This window comes from Hylaeus anthracinus, unplaced genomic scaffold (genome assembly GCF_026225885.1).
Source record: "Hylaeus anthracinus isolate JK02 unplaced genomic scaffold, UHH_iyHylAnth1.0_haploid 5, whole genome shotgun sequence".
NCBI classification, from domain to species: Eukaryota; Metazoa; Arthropoda; class Insecta; order Hymenoptera; family Colletidae; genus Hylaeus; species Hylaeus anthracinus.
The window spans coordinates 10,732,268-10,747,154 of record NW_026535322.1 but is presented as its reverse complement, the minus strand read 5'-3'; the positions used below and the strand labels follow the sequence as shown (position 1 = coordinate 10,747,154).

At 42.4% G+C, this 14,887-nt stretch overlaps 3 protein-coding genes across 4 annotated transcripts in view; 1 reads left to right on the top strand and 2 right to left on the bottom strand.

The window, feature by feature from the left end:
- LOC128895631 (uncharacterized) overlaps positions 1 to 3,054 on the top strand; it is a 93,616-nt gene extending 90,562 nt beyond the window's left edge. For both annotated transcript variants that reach the window (XM_054158378.1, XM_054158379.1), the window contains exons 17-18: positions 1,092 to 1,290; positions 1,409 to 3,054. In XM_054158378.1, the coding sequence (XP_054014353.1) occupies positions 1,092 to 1,290; positions 1,409 to 1,573 (364 nt within the window). In that variant the 3' untranslated portion in view covers positions 1,574 to 3,054. The remainder of the gene's footprint in view (positions 1 to 1,091; positions 1,291 to 1,408) is intronic.
- Positions 3,055 to 4,374, bottom strand: LOC128895640 (uncharacterized). Its single transcript, XM_054158400.1, has 6 exons — positions 4,286 to 4,374; positions 4,026 to 4,209; positions 3,855 to 3,939; positions 3,697 to 3,793; positions 3,318 to 3,599; positions 3,055 to 3,259 (listed from the first exon to the last, which is right to left on the bottom strand). The coding sequence occupies exons 2-6, from the start codon at positions 4,075 to 4,077 to the stop codon at positions 3,107 to 3,109; spliced, it is 669 nt and encodes a 222-aa protein (XP_054014375.1). The 5' UTR covers positions 4,078 to 4,209; positions 4,286 to 4,374; the 3' UTR covers positions 3,055 to 3,106.
- Positions 4,375 to 4,377: 3 nt separating this feature from the next.
- Positions 4,378 to 14,194, bottom strand: LOC128895815 (adenylate cyclase type 10-like). The gene is made up of 22 exons (XM_054158744.1): positions 13,930 to 14,194; positions 13,344 to 13,478; positions 13,047 to 13,258; positions 12,801 to 12,972; positions 12,658 to 12,740; positions 12,445 to 12,605; positions 12,122 to 12,330; positions 10,298 to 10,404; positions 10,092 to 10,216; positions 9,880 to 10,027; positions 9,643 to 9,786; positions 9,355 to 9,561; positions 8,490 to 8,764; positions 7,718 to 7,998; positions 7,250 to 7,396; positions 7,000 to 7,155; positions 6,687 to 6,910; positions 6,113 to 6,302; positions 5,872 to 6,042; positions 5,596 to 5,787; positions 5,054 to 5,295; positions 4,378 to 4,977 (listed from the first exon to the last, which is right to left on the bottom strand). The coding sequence occupies exons 1-22, from the start codon at positions 14,192 to 14,194 to the stop codon at positions 4,717 to 4,719; spliced, it is 4,107 nt and encodes a 1,368-aa protein (XP_054014719.1). The 3' UTR covers positions 4,378 to 4,716.
- Positions 14,195 to 14,887: the final 693 nt, after the last annotated feature.

Below are 14,887 nucleotides of genomic sequence, written 5' to 3'. Positions count from 1 at the left end.
TGTCGGACTGGTTGCCTGTCCGTAGGCGCAAACGTGCCACCTCTTCGTGCATCATGTGCTCCTGATACCAAAATGCCAAATCGGCCAGAATTCCGAAATTTAGCAAAAATTAGCCCCTTGAACTAGGCAACCTATACTGACAGTCACGTCGTACCGGTTGCCTGTCCGTAGGCGCAAACGAGCCACCTCTTCGCACATCGTGTTCTCTTGATACCAAAATATAAAATTTCCTCAGAATTTCGATACATACCTTGAATTTCTTGTGCCACCTCTTCGCATATCATGTGCTCCTGATACCAAAATGTAAAATTTCCTCAGAATTTCGATACGTACCTGGTATTTTTCGTGCCACCTCTTCACATATCATGTCCTCCTGATACCAGGAGTGAAATTTAAGCCATAATTTGATAACATACCAAAGATTCCTCGTGCCACTTCTGCGGATATCATGTTGTCCTGATACCAGGAGTAAAATTCGAGCCAGAATTGGATACGTACCATGAATTTCTCGTGCCACGTCTTCGCATATCATGTTCTTCTGATACCAGGAGTAATATTGGAGTCACAATTTCATACGTACCTTGTATTCCTCGTCCCATCTCCTCGCGTATCATGTTCTCCTGATAGATAAATGTACCCTTTAAGGGGAATTGTGCCAAGACATGACGAGAAATGTATCAGGAAATGGAGGAAATTGACGAGAAATGTATCAGAATATTGAGGCAAATTAAATGAGGTATGCCAGAATATGAAGGGAAATTAAAGGGAAATGTGCGAGGAAGTGAAAGGAAGTTAAGAGGAACTGTGCCAGGAAATGTAGTGAAGTTAATGGGAAATTTGTCAGGAAATAAAGGGAATTTAAAGGGAAGTGTGCCAGGAAGTGAAAGGAAGTTAAGAGGAACTGTGCCAGGAAATGTAGTGAAGTTAATGGGAAATTTGTCAGGAAATAAAGGGAATTTAAAGGGAAGTGTGCCAGGAAATGAAGGGAAGGTAATGGGATCTGTAGCAAAAAAGTAAGAGAAGTTAATAGGACATGTACCAAGAAATGAATCTTCTCTGTTATCTCACTTAAAACTAAATTATTTTCGCAGAGCACCATTTGGGCTGTTCTACCACGCTGCCTGGTTCACCCAGCCTCATCACAAGGAAGGTTTTATTTCCTTCCTCGACACCATCGTCGCGATGGACGACGTCTGGATCGTGACGAACTGGCAGGCGATACAATGGGTCAGGAATCCCACGCCATTGCCGCTGATGCACACATTCGAACCTTTTGGATGCAACTACCCGGTACGTGGACTCGATCAGTAGATCCGCGAGCATAACTTCAACGTTTGGGTATCAAGCAATTGGAAAACACCGTTTGCAAATCTATTCTAATTCGAGCTTTTGTTATTGAACGTTGCAGGATCGGCCGAAGAAGTGCAACAACCCAAAGGTCTGTAATCTCTGGCACAAGAGCGGCGTGAGATACATGAAGACTTGTCAGGCGTGTCCAGACATCTACCCGTGGACGGGCAAGACGGGTATACGAAGCAGTCGCATCGACAACGACGTCGACGGGCACGAATGAACCGTCGTTGTTCCGTGCGATCGAGGACCAGCCAACCGAAAAGAGTTAAGCGCCACCGGTGGGGACGAAACGAGTTTTTACACCTAACCATTCGATCAAAAATTACGTCACCAGTTTCTCTCCGCCGGCCGTGTCCGATGAATACGTTCATTTCTGGCCGAGTACGCCAATGAAACATCGACTCGAACATCTAAACTTTCTCTTTTCCCGCGACAGGACCAGGACGAGCAGAATTTACGTCTGGTTAGAAATCTCGAATAACGAATAAAAGACGCGCAAAGATTTTTTTTATCCGTTACTCGTTGAGCGAGTAGAGAGTAGAATTTGTATTATAGAATGATATTTTATTACGAGAAAACTAAAATTCAAGTGTTCAATGGCGGATGAACATTGCAAAAAAAAAATGTATTATAGTTTTTTTTATCTAAATAGAATGTTGCTTCTTCGAATGAAAGAAAAGAGTCGCGGCGAAACTAACGTCTACTTGCCGCGAGATTTCCTGTCAGCTCTCAACGCGTCCGTTTGGATGCTTTAGCTTAAAGTATTAGATACTACCTAATCAAGATGTTTTATATAACGACATTCGAATACAGAAAATTTCGTCTAACCATAGCTGTAACCGTGTTCTCGTCTACGATCTACACCAACATATACATATAAAGGCATGTGTTTAAGAGTGATAGAAAATCCGTCGACGAATAAGGACGAGTTGCTCGCCACGAAGGGAACACGACGTTTGTCGGTAAACGGAAGATAAATGCGCGTCGTCGCCGTCAGTGGGCGTATATTATATTAATATACGTCGATAGCTAATGGTAACGACCTTGTAGATTAGGTCACTTAACCCATTTGCCAAGCAAGATTTCGATATCTTTCCACTCGTGCATGCCCGCGACACTCTAGCCTTATCCTCGACGTATAATCAAATTACTCTTTCTGTATTTTATCGCGTTGTCCCTCGAGCCTTACAACTGCAGTCCTACTTTCCCTTCATTGTCTTGTCCTTGTTCGCTGATCCCCGTTTTGTTAGCCTCGAAGCAATCGAGCGTCCTTGGCGTACTCGGCCGAATCCTTTAGATCAATTAACTACAAAGTGCAATTCCGTAATCGTCGGACGCGCGAAAGTAACTGGAACTATCGGTCGCGAGAGGTTTCCTAAAAAAAAGAATAATACGGAGATGTAACTCGACGAGTTTGATAAGATCTCCGAGGTAGTCGCTCGAGCATCGACGAATAGGTGGCGAACATGAGACTGTGGTAAGATTCTGTCAGAGGTCCAACCAAGCCGGGAGATCTTATTCGACTCGTCGAGCTGTACAGCTAGCGAGGGGGTCGCCTTGCGGACGAGAGGAACGAACCTAGAGAACGTGCACGTTCGCTTTAACGAATTGTCGTGCATACGAGGGGATCGTCGTGTATACCTTTTAGAACCTGGAACTGTAACACGCCTTTAATCAATAAATATTTCGCTAAAATTCCTACCTCCTGTTACGTTATCGCTAAGTATATCGTCACCTGCGAAGTACAGCTTCTTTAAATAGTACTATCAGGAATCGGAAGTGGGTACATTATCGTCGACCAAGCGTCCAAGTCGAAATCGTGAATTTCCTGCCATCGAATAGCATCCGAGGCGCCCACGTGTTCGGACCAATAGCCCGCCATGTTGTTGTATTTCTCCGTCCACGTCTACAACGATTAACCCGCGACATTGTTGCGAAGAAAAGCCATTAATCCGAAGCCTTACTCTTTCATTCTGCATGGCCCAGGCCAGCATCATCTGATTTTGCTGATACGAGGACCATTTATGCGATTTCTTTAAGAGGTACTGGGACATGGGCTTTCTTCCTCGTTGGACGCTCATGTAGGCTCGTAACAAGTATAAAAACGGTTTAACGAACGGCGCGCGAGAGGACGATTCTCGAAGGACCGTCCTAAGGATGTTGGCGTTCTCCAATCGAACGATCAGGTCGTTGGACTGCTTGATATTGATTCGACGATTGAGTATTAGCAGGTAGCTCTCTAAACCCTGCGATAAGGAGAGGCCAGCCAAATTACTTGGTCCAAGCCTTGTAAATACAGTGTCCTCGAATGTATACTAGTCAATTTTTCAGCGATCTCGTTACCTTGACGCAATTGTAGATCTGCGAGAACTTGCCTCGCTCGATGCCCTTCGTGTACACGTCTACGTCCAGTATGAACTCGTCGACCACTGGCACGATCCTGCGAATTAAATAACGCTAAATGGTAAAGTACAACTTGGTAACGTGTTCCAAGTACTCACATTCTCAATTGCCAGATGCCTAAACAAGTGGTGAGGCGCATCAAGCTTTCTGGATCCCGTGACACGCAGGATCTGGACCTGCAAACTGATCGAGAACATATTTAATACATGAAATGATTCTGCGATGTACTAGCAAGTTTCGTATTCGACAATTATGGGAAAGACGCTTACCGATAGCTTTAGAGTGATACGAGAGACAGGCCTCGTAGGACTCCAAGACCATTCCGGCGTCCAGGAGCAATTCCAAAGACAGAGCGTAGTACCAGGTGATGGAAGACTGATCTATGTCCTCCTTGGCGGAAAAGTATAGTTCCTTGAGCAAATCGACTGACTCGTTCAAACGTTTCAACCAAACCTGGAACACCCATTAGAATCAGAGAGTAAATCAAATTATACGCAAGTGAGAAGGCTGCTGGAAATGGAGTCTTTACCAGAACTTCTATCAGAGATGGTAGGATAGCAAGCTTCACTGTGGAGATGTGTAGGCAGTTGCATATCTTCAATAATTTAGTTCCAATTTCGGCGGACCCGACCAAATCACCTCTCAGCAGTCTTTTGTTAACAGATACATTACCAAGAATAGTTTTCAATAGTAAAAAGGATTGTACTGTGGTGGCACCTCCGCTCCTCACCATGAGAGGGAAACCGTGCGGTCCGCACGTTTCCCACAAGCACTCGGTTCCTCCAAACTTTTCTATATAAGCCCTTCCCGATCGAACTCCAAATATCCCGACGTCTAAGGCACGGGGTCTGCTAGATCCCGTCCTTAGAAACGCTCCCTTCCTTTTCTCTTCTCTCTCGCTCTCCCTCTACAGGCACTCAACCCCACAGTACTATACAGGACGAATACAACCGTATCATATCACCTGTTCTCGAACAGCCTTTGATACACATCTGCTAGCAAGGTCATCTCCTCCACAGAGTTCCAATTAGTTTTCGTTTCAATGGCAACCATCATTGGCTTCTCCAGAGAGTATAACAAGTCGTGATATCCGTAACACCGAAAAATTTCCACAGCCGTAATGTAGATCCTACCCTTCTCCAGGAATCCTCCCACGCACTTGAAGACGGATCTGAGACTCTGCAGAACTATCAGCCTCGCCCTTTTCGGCTCCTCCTCCAGCTGCGGATCACGTTGACAATTCAAAGTCTTTGTGCTTGCCTGTTACTTCTACTTCTACTAAGACCATACTCCGTACCATCAAAACCGTGGACAATCGCTCCATGTACACGGACGTTTCCAACGTCTCGATCACCGATTGGCTAGACCTTCGATTCGCAACGTAACTGGAGAAACCTGCCAGCATGTATCGCAATCTCTCCAGGATCGTGCTGTAACAAACTTCCTTGTAAGTTTGGAGAGGGAGATTTCGCAACGCTGCTGCCTCCATGTAATACTTCTTCGCCTGCGAGTAATACCCGTACTCCATGTAAGCGTCACCTGGGCAACAGAATAGCAAAAAAATATTTTATAATTTACATATATTGTATCTTAACCCTTTGCGCTCGAAGCCATTTTGTTGCAGAATGTGCCAAGAGGAATCATGTTGTATTAAATGATGTAGAATAAAAAGCTACTTTGTACTGCTAGTAATGCTACTTTGATTCTATTCGTGCTACTTGAACAGAAACCTCCACGGAATTTATCTTATCCGATACTAAAGTTCTCTGGACTTCCAACGTCCCCTCGAGAGGGACATCCGAGTGCAAAGGATTAAGAGTATACAAAATATTCAGTTACCCATTAAAATGAAGGTATTTCCTTTGGTAATGTTTGTATCCGAGGTGTTCGTCATCATGTGCTCCTTGATCTTTATGATCTCGATGTCAGCGCTGTTGGTAGCGAGGAATTTTATGGCGAAAGCGAACTGTGCGGTCTCGATCAAGCCAGCAGTGTACTCGAACATGGACTTTATCAACCTCTCGACGTCCACTGGAAGAAGCGGTAGGACAATGGTCACAAACTCAGATACGTAACAGTATTTACAAAGCATCGTCTCCTGATGAACAGATTTACTTGCGCTCGAAATGTGACAGTGAAGATTCCAGAAGAGATAGTTTATAGCGTTGCTGCAGCGACAGTTGCGGTAGTCTATGTGGTTGAACTGCCTCAATTGGCCTTCCCAGGAGACGTCTATCGTTGGCTCCGAACTCGAGAAAGTTGGCTTTCCGGGCTCGAAAGTGACCCCTACGTTATGTAACGAAAAATCTCTGGTATGCATAGTTGTATATACAATGTCACTATCCCTAATCGTTACCTTCGACGCTGTCTGTGATGGCAGGCAGAATGGATATCTTGCGGATGTTCACGCTTTCTCGTCTTTTTAATGCATCGTTGTCGTCAGGTTGAAAAATACTTCGCCTGGACTCCCATATGTCGCTTCGACTCTGAAGCGTCGTCAGTCTTCTCTGCATCGATAACATCATCGACGACATCGGTTCGACGCTCTAAAATGACGCGTTGAAAACTTGGAAAATACAATGTTATCGTCTTAAGGGTGCGTTCTAGTCTAGAACTTCCAAAATATCGATTTTTTTCTGTGGACATTTAAAAATACATCTGCCAAAGAATTTTGTCGAATACGGAACACGAACATACTTTTTCAGAAGGGTCTCTACAAGATCACTTGTACTGCGTTCAATTTGTATTATTTTTACTTGCAAAAAATTGTGTATGTTCTTAAAATGTGAATAAATACATGTGCAAAGCCCGTTAAAACCAAATTACTTGTATTGATTTAAAAAAAAAATCCTCAAAGAGAACTAAAAATTGATGCTCTAGACTAGATACCTCTTAAACATTTTGAAAACAACATGGAGAAAGGAACTGACGGGCGATATCGTATCTTCTTTCGAAAAAATCGCCAGGAACTTGCCGCCACCGCAAGTGCTGCACTTCCTGGCGTTCCGCTGGAGGATGTTCGCGGCCTTCGCGTGATACTCCTTCTTCTCGTGTGGCGGTAGGATGTCGTACAAGAGCTTTCGATAAGATCCTATCGTGAATTCCAGTACTTTGCAGTGCGCGTTCAATGGCAAGGATCTAATGCCGAATGTGCCTGGGAAAAAACTAATCAGCGGTAAGACAGCATCCGCGCTGCGTTTAGTTATAATACGTTTAGTTAGTTTAGTAATAATATCGACTAACGGGTAGGTCGACAGTCGCACACCTCCGAGTGGTGCATGTTGCTGAAGGTTCGCCGCTTCTTGAACAGGTAAAACATCGACTCGTCCATATGAAAGTGTTTCCTCTGGATCATGCCACACTCTAGGATCCGCAGCTTTATCATTTCTGCCACGGCTGCTGAAACGACGAAAAGCTAGTTCGATAATTGCGCGTGTCGTGGGAAGAAGTATCGACCTTGTGCGGCCGATACTTCTCGCAACAAACGAGATACACTTTCCTTTGGCGGTGTACAGCGGCGCTGAATTGGTCATCACAGTCTCGAGCATGCTGCGCAGGAAAACTCCACCCAACGTCGCCGCGCACTTTATGAAGTCTTGCTCGTAGGAGTTCATTCTGTTGTAGATGTCGATCCTCAAACCTAAGAAACGTTCACAAATTATTTGAAGTATAATTGTGTTATCTATACCATACTTATTTATGAATTTAAATTATATGTCACACGTGTTTGATATAATTCTATGTCAATAATTGTTTAAGGTACATAATGTGTCTAATTTTATGAAGTAATATATAATAAATTTATATAATATATTATAATATATATAAACATATACAAATATTTAGGTATACATCGGTATTTAAATACTCAGCAATCTGATAAACCTGTTTGTGAACACGAACGACATAAAATAAATAGTATTCCGAAGCTAGTAATTGATGCATTGATAACTGTAATCACCTGTAACGTCCCGATCGGTCTCGAGGAAGCTCAACAGCCTCCCAGAGGGGATGCACACGTATATCGCGCTCATCTGCGACCAGTGCATAGGTGGTGCCACATCTTCGGGCGTCATGTCCGCTGGTATCTTCGCCAGAAGAGAAGAGTCGGGGAAAACAAGCTTGTAGTGTTGCACCTCTAACGGCGACAGAGTGATGAAAGTTAGAGCCTCTGTTTGCAAGGCGGACATCAGGAACGCTTCGCACCAGCTGATGGCGTTCTTGCTGCATTTCTTAAGTATTCTGAAAGCATAAGAACAACACCTCTAACGCTTAATTACCTCAATCGTTATACATTAGGTTTCATGAGTTCACGACACTCATAAGTACATGCCACTTATTCTTCTGCTACTCAAATTAATATACTAAGCATTATCTTAAGTGTTATAAGAAAAGGTAATCTCTCTCGTTTTACAATATTTTCTGACGTAATCATTATACCGTCACTATAAAATTGCTGTAGTTTTTAACCGACTTCGAAAAGGAGAAAGTTACTCAATTCGACATGTATATACATATATATATATATATATATATTTTTTTTTAGGTATGTTCACCGATTACGCCGAGACGGCTTGACCAATCGGAATGAAACCTGTTGCATCTTGTAGTGCAAGCCTCCCCGGTGGTCCCATTATCAAGATTTTTTGCGATATGTCATTTTTCTTTGTTAAATATTGTCTCAGTCTGCAGCATGAACTTGTAGGTGAAAAACAAAAGTGGAAGTTGCTTACATCTCGAGGCTACTAGGTATCGCGAACACGTTCAAGAACTGGCAAGCAAAGGCCGCCAAGTACTCAGAGTTCAGTCCAACCAGGGATCTGTTCATCAGCCTCTTGTCCTCGCAGATTCCCGCCTCCACCGGTGACAGGTTGTCCCAGGACACTGGCTCCAAGAGTGTCATCGCCAGGACGATGTTGTCCCTCTCCAGTGCGGCGGACAGAAACTGCCAAGACAGGACGTCCATGTGCTGCACGTCGTCCAACAGAATGCAGACGTTCCCAACTACCTAGAGTTGAAGAATAGTTTGTTAATCCTTTGCACTCCAATTTCTCCAATTTGCACTTTAATTTCATTTTCGTTATCAACAGCTTCAATGTTTTGTGTTTTATTTGAAAGTTACTTTAACTAAAAAATAAGGCAATTAAAATAAATAAAGGAAGAAAGAAATTCACTGAAATGTCAGTTGTATTCTCACTTTTGTTGCATTTCGTAATTTTCAAGTGTATCGTATCTCTTGAAACAATTTCCTTCACTATCGAGTGTAGAGAACTCTATTCTTAACTTAGACTATATGTAAAAATTAGATTCAAGATGTGCGTGTACAAAATAGTTATAAGTAGACTGCGGATCTTTATGAATTTATAGGAAATTTGAATGTGCAAGAACCTACAAAATGCAAACAATATGCAAGAATATAAGAAAGAGTGAATTAGGTCTAGTTATAAATCGTGTTTGTAAGAGACTAAAGAAAAGAGAAGTGCAATACGAGTATAAATACTCATGCATTTAAATAAAAAAACAACGAACAATGGCATAGGAGTACAAAGGGTTAACAACTAGTATAAACTCGATAAATGGTATAGATAGAGCTGTGACCTTGCTTAATATAGCTTGGAAGATCATGACGGTCTTCTTGTGACGCTTCCAGTCGCTGTCTCTGCAGTACTCCTCCGAATGGGGAAACTGAACTCTCATGATGACGTTCAGGTAGCAGAAATCATTTGGGGATAGGACGGTGGTCAATTTGTTCAATAAAATCCTCTCGCGATCGTTGATCGTCGTACAGTCCACAGTGTCGAATAACTAGATAAAAATACTCTGAGATCTTTAACGCAAATAAGTAAGAAGACAAATGAAAGCTTACATATTATTCGTTTCGCTTACTTGAAGGAGTATTTCGTATAGCACCGCGTACTCTTTCTCCACGTGAGATAAGTGCAACGGAACCGTAACCAACTTGATTTGCCTGTTTCTAACTACCGTGACGAACGCATCCAAGAGTCGCGACTTGCCCGATCTCTCGTTACCCTGATCAATTGATCGCGATGAGTATTTTAGTGTAAGAGTATTTAGCGTTTCTTTGCCCTTCTTGGATCGAAACTAAAAGAATAAAGGTCGAACCTCGATAAGTAACCCCGAATATGTTCGTCCTGGCACCCCGATTTCGTCCAGGATGTCCTTGAAGTATTCCACTTCTTGAACTCGTCCGAGTATGGGATACGTGTACTCGACGTTCAAGGGCCTCTCTGTCATCCCGGAAAGGACATACCTTTAAGTAAGTAAAGTTAGTCCCTTAGAAAGCATGAACTCAAGAAGGGTGTTTATCGTTTTACGGATAGGTGTCGAGCACTTCGTAAACATGAAACTTTCCAAATCCCTGCAACGTCTTCATGCCTCTCGAACGAAACTTCTCTTTGCTCATGTGACTATAGAAGATGGTGTCATAGTCGCAGGACATCTGTAACAAGTTTAACGTGCTGTATTCTGATGGTACAAAATTTAGAAATAAGAAATGAACGAATAATGATATGTAACAAACTTTTCCATAAGAAATCGACATCAGCGACGCTGCTTTGTCGACAGGCGTGCCGAAAATCATGTACTGCCTCCTGACAGTGTGGCCGATCACCCCACAAAATGCCATACCTTGACAGAGAAATGTGGAATCGTTGCAACATTAGATTCAAGACTTTATTGGCGGTATTCGTGGCTTCCGTTACAATTTGCGTCCTCAGGACTAGGTATACAGGGTCTACTAAGAATGTTTCAACACCATTTTTCTTAGGTATTTCCGGTAGAACAATTAAAAAATATCTTCAACAAAAGTTTATCAGTACTTGGTGAGCTACACATTCGCATGTTCTTAAGTCCGAAAGAATGCATTTTAGGTAAAAGAGTGACGGTCACCTTGACATTTTTAAATGACACCATGTATTCTATATTTGCTGCTATATCAAAATTATGTGTCACAAAGGATAGACCATGGCCACCAAGTTGACACGATATATACAGACTTTCGCAAAGCTTTTGACACCACCAGTCATGATCTCCTTATTAAAAAATTAAGCCTCTTAGGTTTCAGGGGCAACATCATTGATTGGCTATCAAACTATCTATGTGACAGGTCACTCTTTGTGAAATATAACGGCTTCTTATCCAGAGGGGTATCTGTTACCTCGGTTGTCCCGCAAGGATCGCATCTAGCTCCGCTTTTATTCATTCTTTTCGTCAATGACATCTCTGCGGCTTTTCAGCGCTGCAAATGTTTACTATATGCTGATGACTTAAAGATTTTCAAAAGAGTCGACTCAATCCTGGATGCCACCGCTTCGCAGAATGACCTGGATAGACTTAGCGAATGGAGTAAGGATAACATGCTGTTGTTTAACATCTCGAAATGTCACACCGTTCATTTTGGTCGGGAGAAAAACCCAATTAAATTTCCCTACTCGATTAACAACTCTGGCCTGGAAGTTCGAGAGGAAGTATGTGATCTTGGTGTCACCTTTACCTCGAACCTCTCTTTCGTAACCCATATCCAAAGCACAAAAAAGGCTGCTCTTAAAGCTCTGGGCTTCATCTTACGACAATTCGCAGATTTCAAACACCCCTCAGACATTTAAAATTCTTTACTCCTCGTTAGTTTATACCGCATCTTGAATATGCTTCTCAAATCTGGAATCCGCTACAAAGTGGCCTTACGAAAATGATTGAGAATGTTCAACATAAATTCTTAAGGCACGTTTCTTATAAGATAGGGACACCCATGGATGTAGCAAGCGATACGAATACGATAATATACTTCGCACTTTGCGAATGCACACGCTTAAGCAGCGCCGAACCGTAGCTGACCTCATACTACTTTTTAAAATAGTCAATAGTAAAATTGTATGTCCCAGAATACTGGAACTTTTGAAATTCAATACTCCAAGCAGACAACTTCGAAACAGTGATATTTTTTACTTAGATCCATATCGTACCTCGATTGCAAAACAAAATTGTGTCACAAGAATATGTGCGATGACTAACAGACTTAATATGTCTGTCGATCTCTTTCATGGCTCACCTTTAGCTTTTAAAAGGTCAGTAGTTGCAATTTTGCAGAGGCGCAATCAAGGTTGAACACGTTACATCATAGTGATACCGTATTCGTCTCCATCTTTGTTTTGTTTTTTCTTGCGGTCATGTTATCACATTGTACTTGATATCAAGGACAGGTTTGCCCGTAAATAAAGTATTATTACTATTATTATTATTATATACAAGATATATCGATATCGGAGCTACCTAGACCTGAGGATGCAAACTAACGTTTGTGAACAAACAAAGTTTGCAACAAACATAGTTTATCGTGTAAAGTTACCAGTCGAGATGCCTATGAAGACAGTTTTAACTCCGCTGACGCGTTTCATCTCATCCATGATCTCCAGCGCGGACAAAACACCGCGTTTCGCCCTGTTCATGTCTTTCAGCCTGCTGTCGTACCCCTTGATTCCGTACAGGACGCAAAACAGAATATCCTTGTCGTAGACGTTACTTACGCTGACGTGCCCGGAATATCGTTGAACTATGCTGAAACAAAATTGTATGCGGTTGTTATGCGGTTAATGCTGAATAGTATTTATAATTACTGTCAGATGTAAGAATTAGTTATTCCAACCATAAATCCGTATTTATTTTAATTACGAATTAGGATAATCATTGTTGTACTTTTGGAGAAGGTTGTAGAGCTGGTCGACCATCGAGATCAGCTCGTAGTCGGAACACTTGCTCGGTAACACGTTGATGGAAACGACCGTCACTCGCTTCACTTCCGTCAGGTACTCCAGCGGCCGATCCTTGACGATCTGAAAAATATGTTCCGTGTTAGAGAAGTTCTGAAAGTTTGCAAATGGCTACCTGGTCCAACACCGACGCCATCATGTAAGTTTCCAGGAAAACGCCGAGACGTCGTTTCAACGCTTCGAACGTGGAAACTCTCGCTGGAAAATTAATTTACTTGGTATAATATTAAAAATTTCAGTCGTACGAAATGTATTCACCTCGGAAGGGCATCAAGTCGAATTCGGAAACCAAAGAAATATCGGAGACCGTCGAGATGATGTCTGGATTCATCTCGTGATCGATGGATGGATTCCCTTCTGATGGTCTGGGAGGTGAGAACGTGGACTGTTGGTTCTCTGCTTCGGTCGGTGGACCAAGAACCTTGATGATCTGTGAAAAGCTGCTGTTAACTATACTTTCCGATACCTTTCTTTCTTTTTTTTTCTCTTTTTTTTTTCTTTCACCTTGATGTTACTGGAGTCCTTGATGACGTACTCGTACTGACTCGGCGCGCAATGCTTCCAGGCGCTGGAGGACAGCACTAGGTCCCCTGGAAGACAGATTCTCCTCGCATGCTTCAAATCCTCGATTGGCATTCCGCTGATCACGAAATGCCTCGAGTTGTCGTCGCCGATCACGGAGAAGATCAATTCACCCGCCGAGATCGCGATGTCCGCTGTTTAAAATTCAAGCGACAGTTAACGCTGTCGATACAAGAGCCAAAGACGTTTTGCGAAACGTTAAGCGACGACGTGCGGTACCTTTTGGCGCGGCGATTTTGCTCTTCACCATCGCGATACTCGCCAGGATCTTCTGCCCATTCAAAATTACGCTGTGCACCATCTTGGAGAAGAAGTCGTTGTTGTTCACCTTCCACATTACCAGCAGTCCGCTACCTGATCATTTATGAAAATTACAGTCTGGCACGTAGCTACTTAATCGGTGAGAATATTGGCTACAATTATCATCGTAAATTAATATCAAATAATACAAAAGCAGCTCTCGCGCCATTAACGCCAGATAGCGTCAATAATTGTTTGGTGTGTTTATAGTGGGAACTTTGAGGCTATTTTGAGGCTATTTTGAGGCTACTTTTCGCCTCTGTGTTTTTACACTTTGCTGGTGTACTTGTCTTACCAAAAGATCTTTTTTTCCTTACTCTCTTTTTATTTTCTTCCAGTAGATATCTTACGCCACAGGCTTTTCGATATTTTTGCAGATGTAACTTTTGAATTCTTTCGCCATTTATTGACTTTAGGGGCGGACAGAGAGAACGGAGGCGTCCGCCCCTAAAGTCAATAAATGGCGAAAGAATTCAAAAGTTACATCTGCAATTTTTACAATTACGTTCAGAACTCAATTCGGAACTCGTACGCGAGAATTTCAACACGTCCCCTTTAGTATAGTACACTTCCTCGACGACGACGCTAATGTAACTGTTCAGCAGGGTGATCAAAGCGAAACTGCCGCCGTTTTCCGCGCTGTAATGTTTCTCGTAGAGGTCGAAGAATCGGGAGACGTCGATCAAGGCTAAAACCGCGTTGAACTTGCGGAAATCTTTTTTCGTCAGGTCCGGCTCGTAGATGAGCTCGTCAGGGACGAAAGTCGCCATTAGTCTCGTGCATTTATCGTCTCGATAGGAGCTCAACACCTGGATGGTAAACGTGGCGCGACGTTAACGCGACAAAGTCAAATGATAGTTTCAGAAAGCGTACGCTAAATCTTAAATGACGAAGTAACCAACGTCTCTCAACGTTACGCGTCTCTTTTTGTAAATTGGACCCATCAGGTCCGGCGTCCACGCTGTTTTCATTTCCTCGAGAAACGGCATCGACGCTGCGCCCTTAAAACGATCTTTGTCTTCATGTATTAATCCAGAGGATCAAAATCGTGCTTCGATAACCTCGAACTTGTTTCGACACTCGTGACAAATGATCGTCGCGATTGTACCCTAGAGTGAAGTAACTTTAATATTCGGAGACTTTTACTTTGTTACATCGTAACTTCGTTTCTAACAAAAACAAAGGAAAAACGCAATCAAGTATCATATCGTGGTGTTTTATTTTTTTATAAAGCTACGCTAAGGATAGCATTAAGCGAAATGATGTGAAAAGTTGTGATGTTATTTAAAGTTATCTAACCAAATATCGAACTTATGGAATATGCAAAAGATGTAATGTGAAAGATAATATTAAGAACAGTAATATTAAGAAAGTATGAAATAGAAAGATATACTATGGAACATGATAGAAATTGCAAAGAAAGACAGTGTAAACTGATCGTACAATCACGTACTTTAAATAAA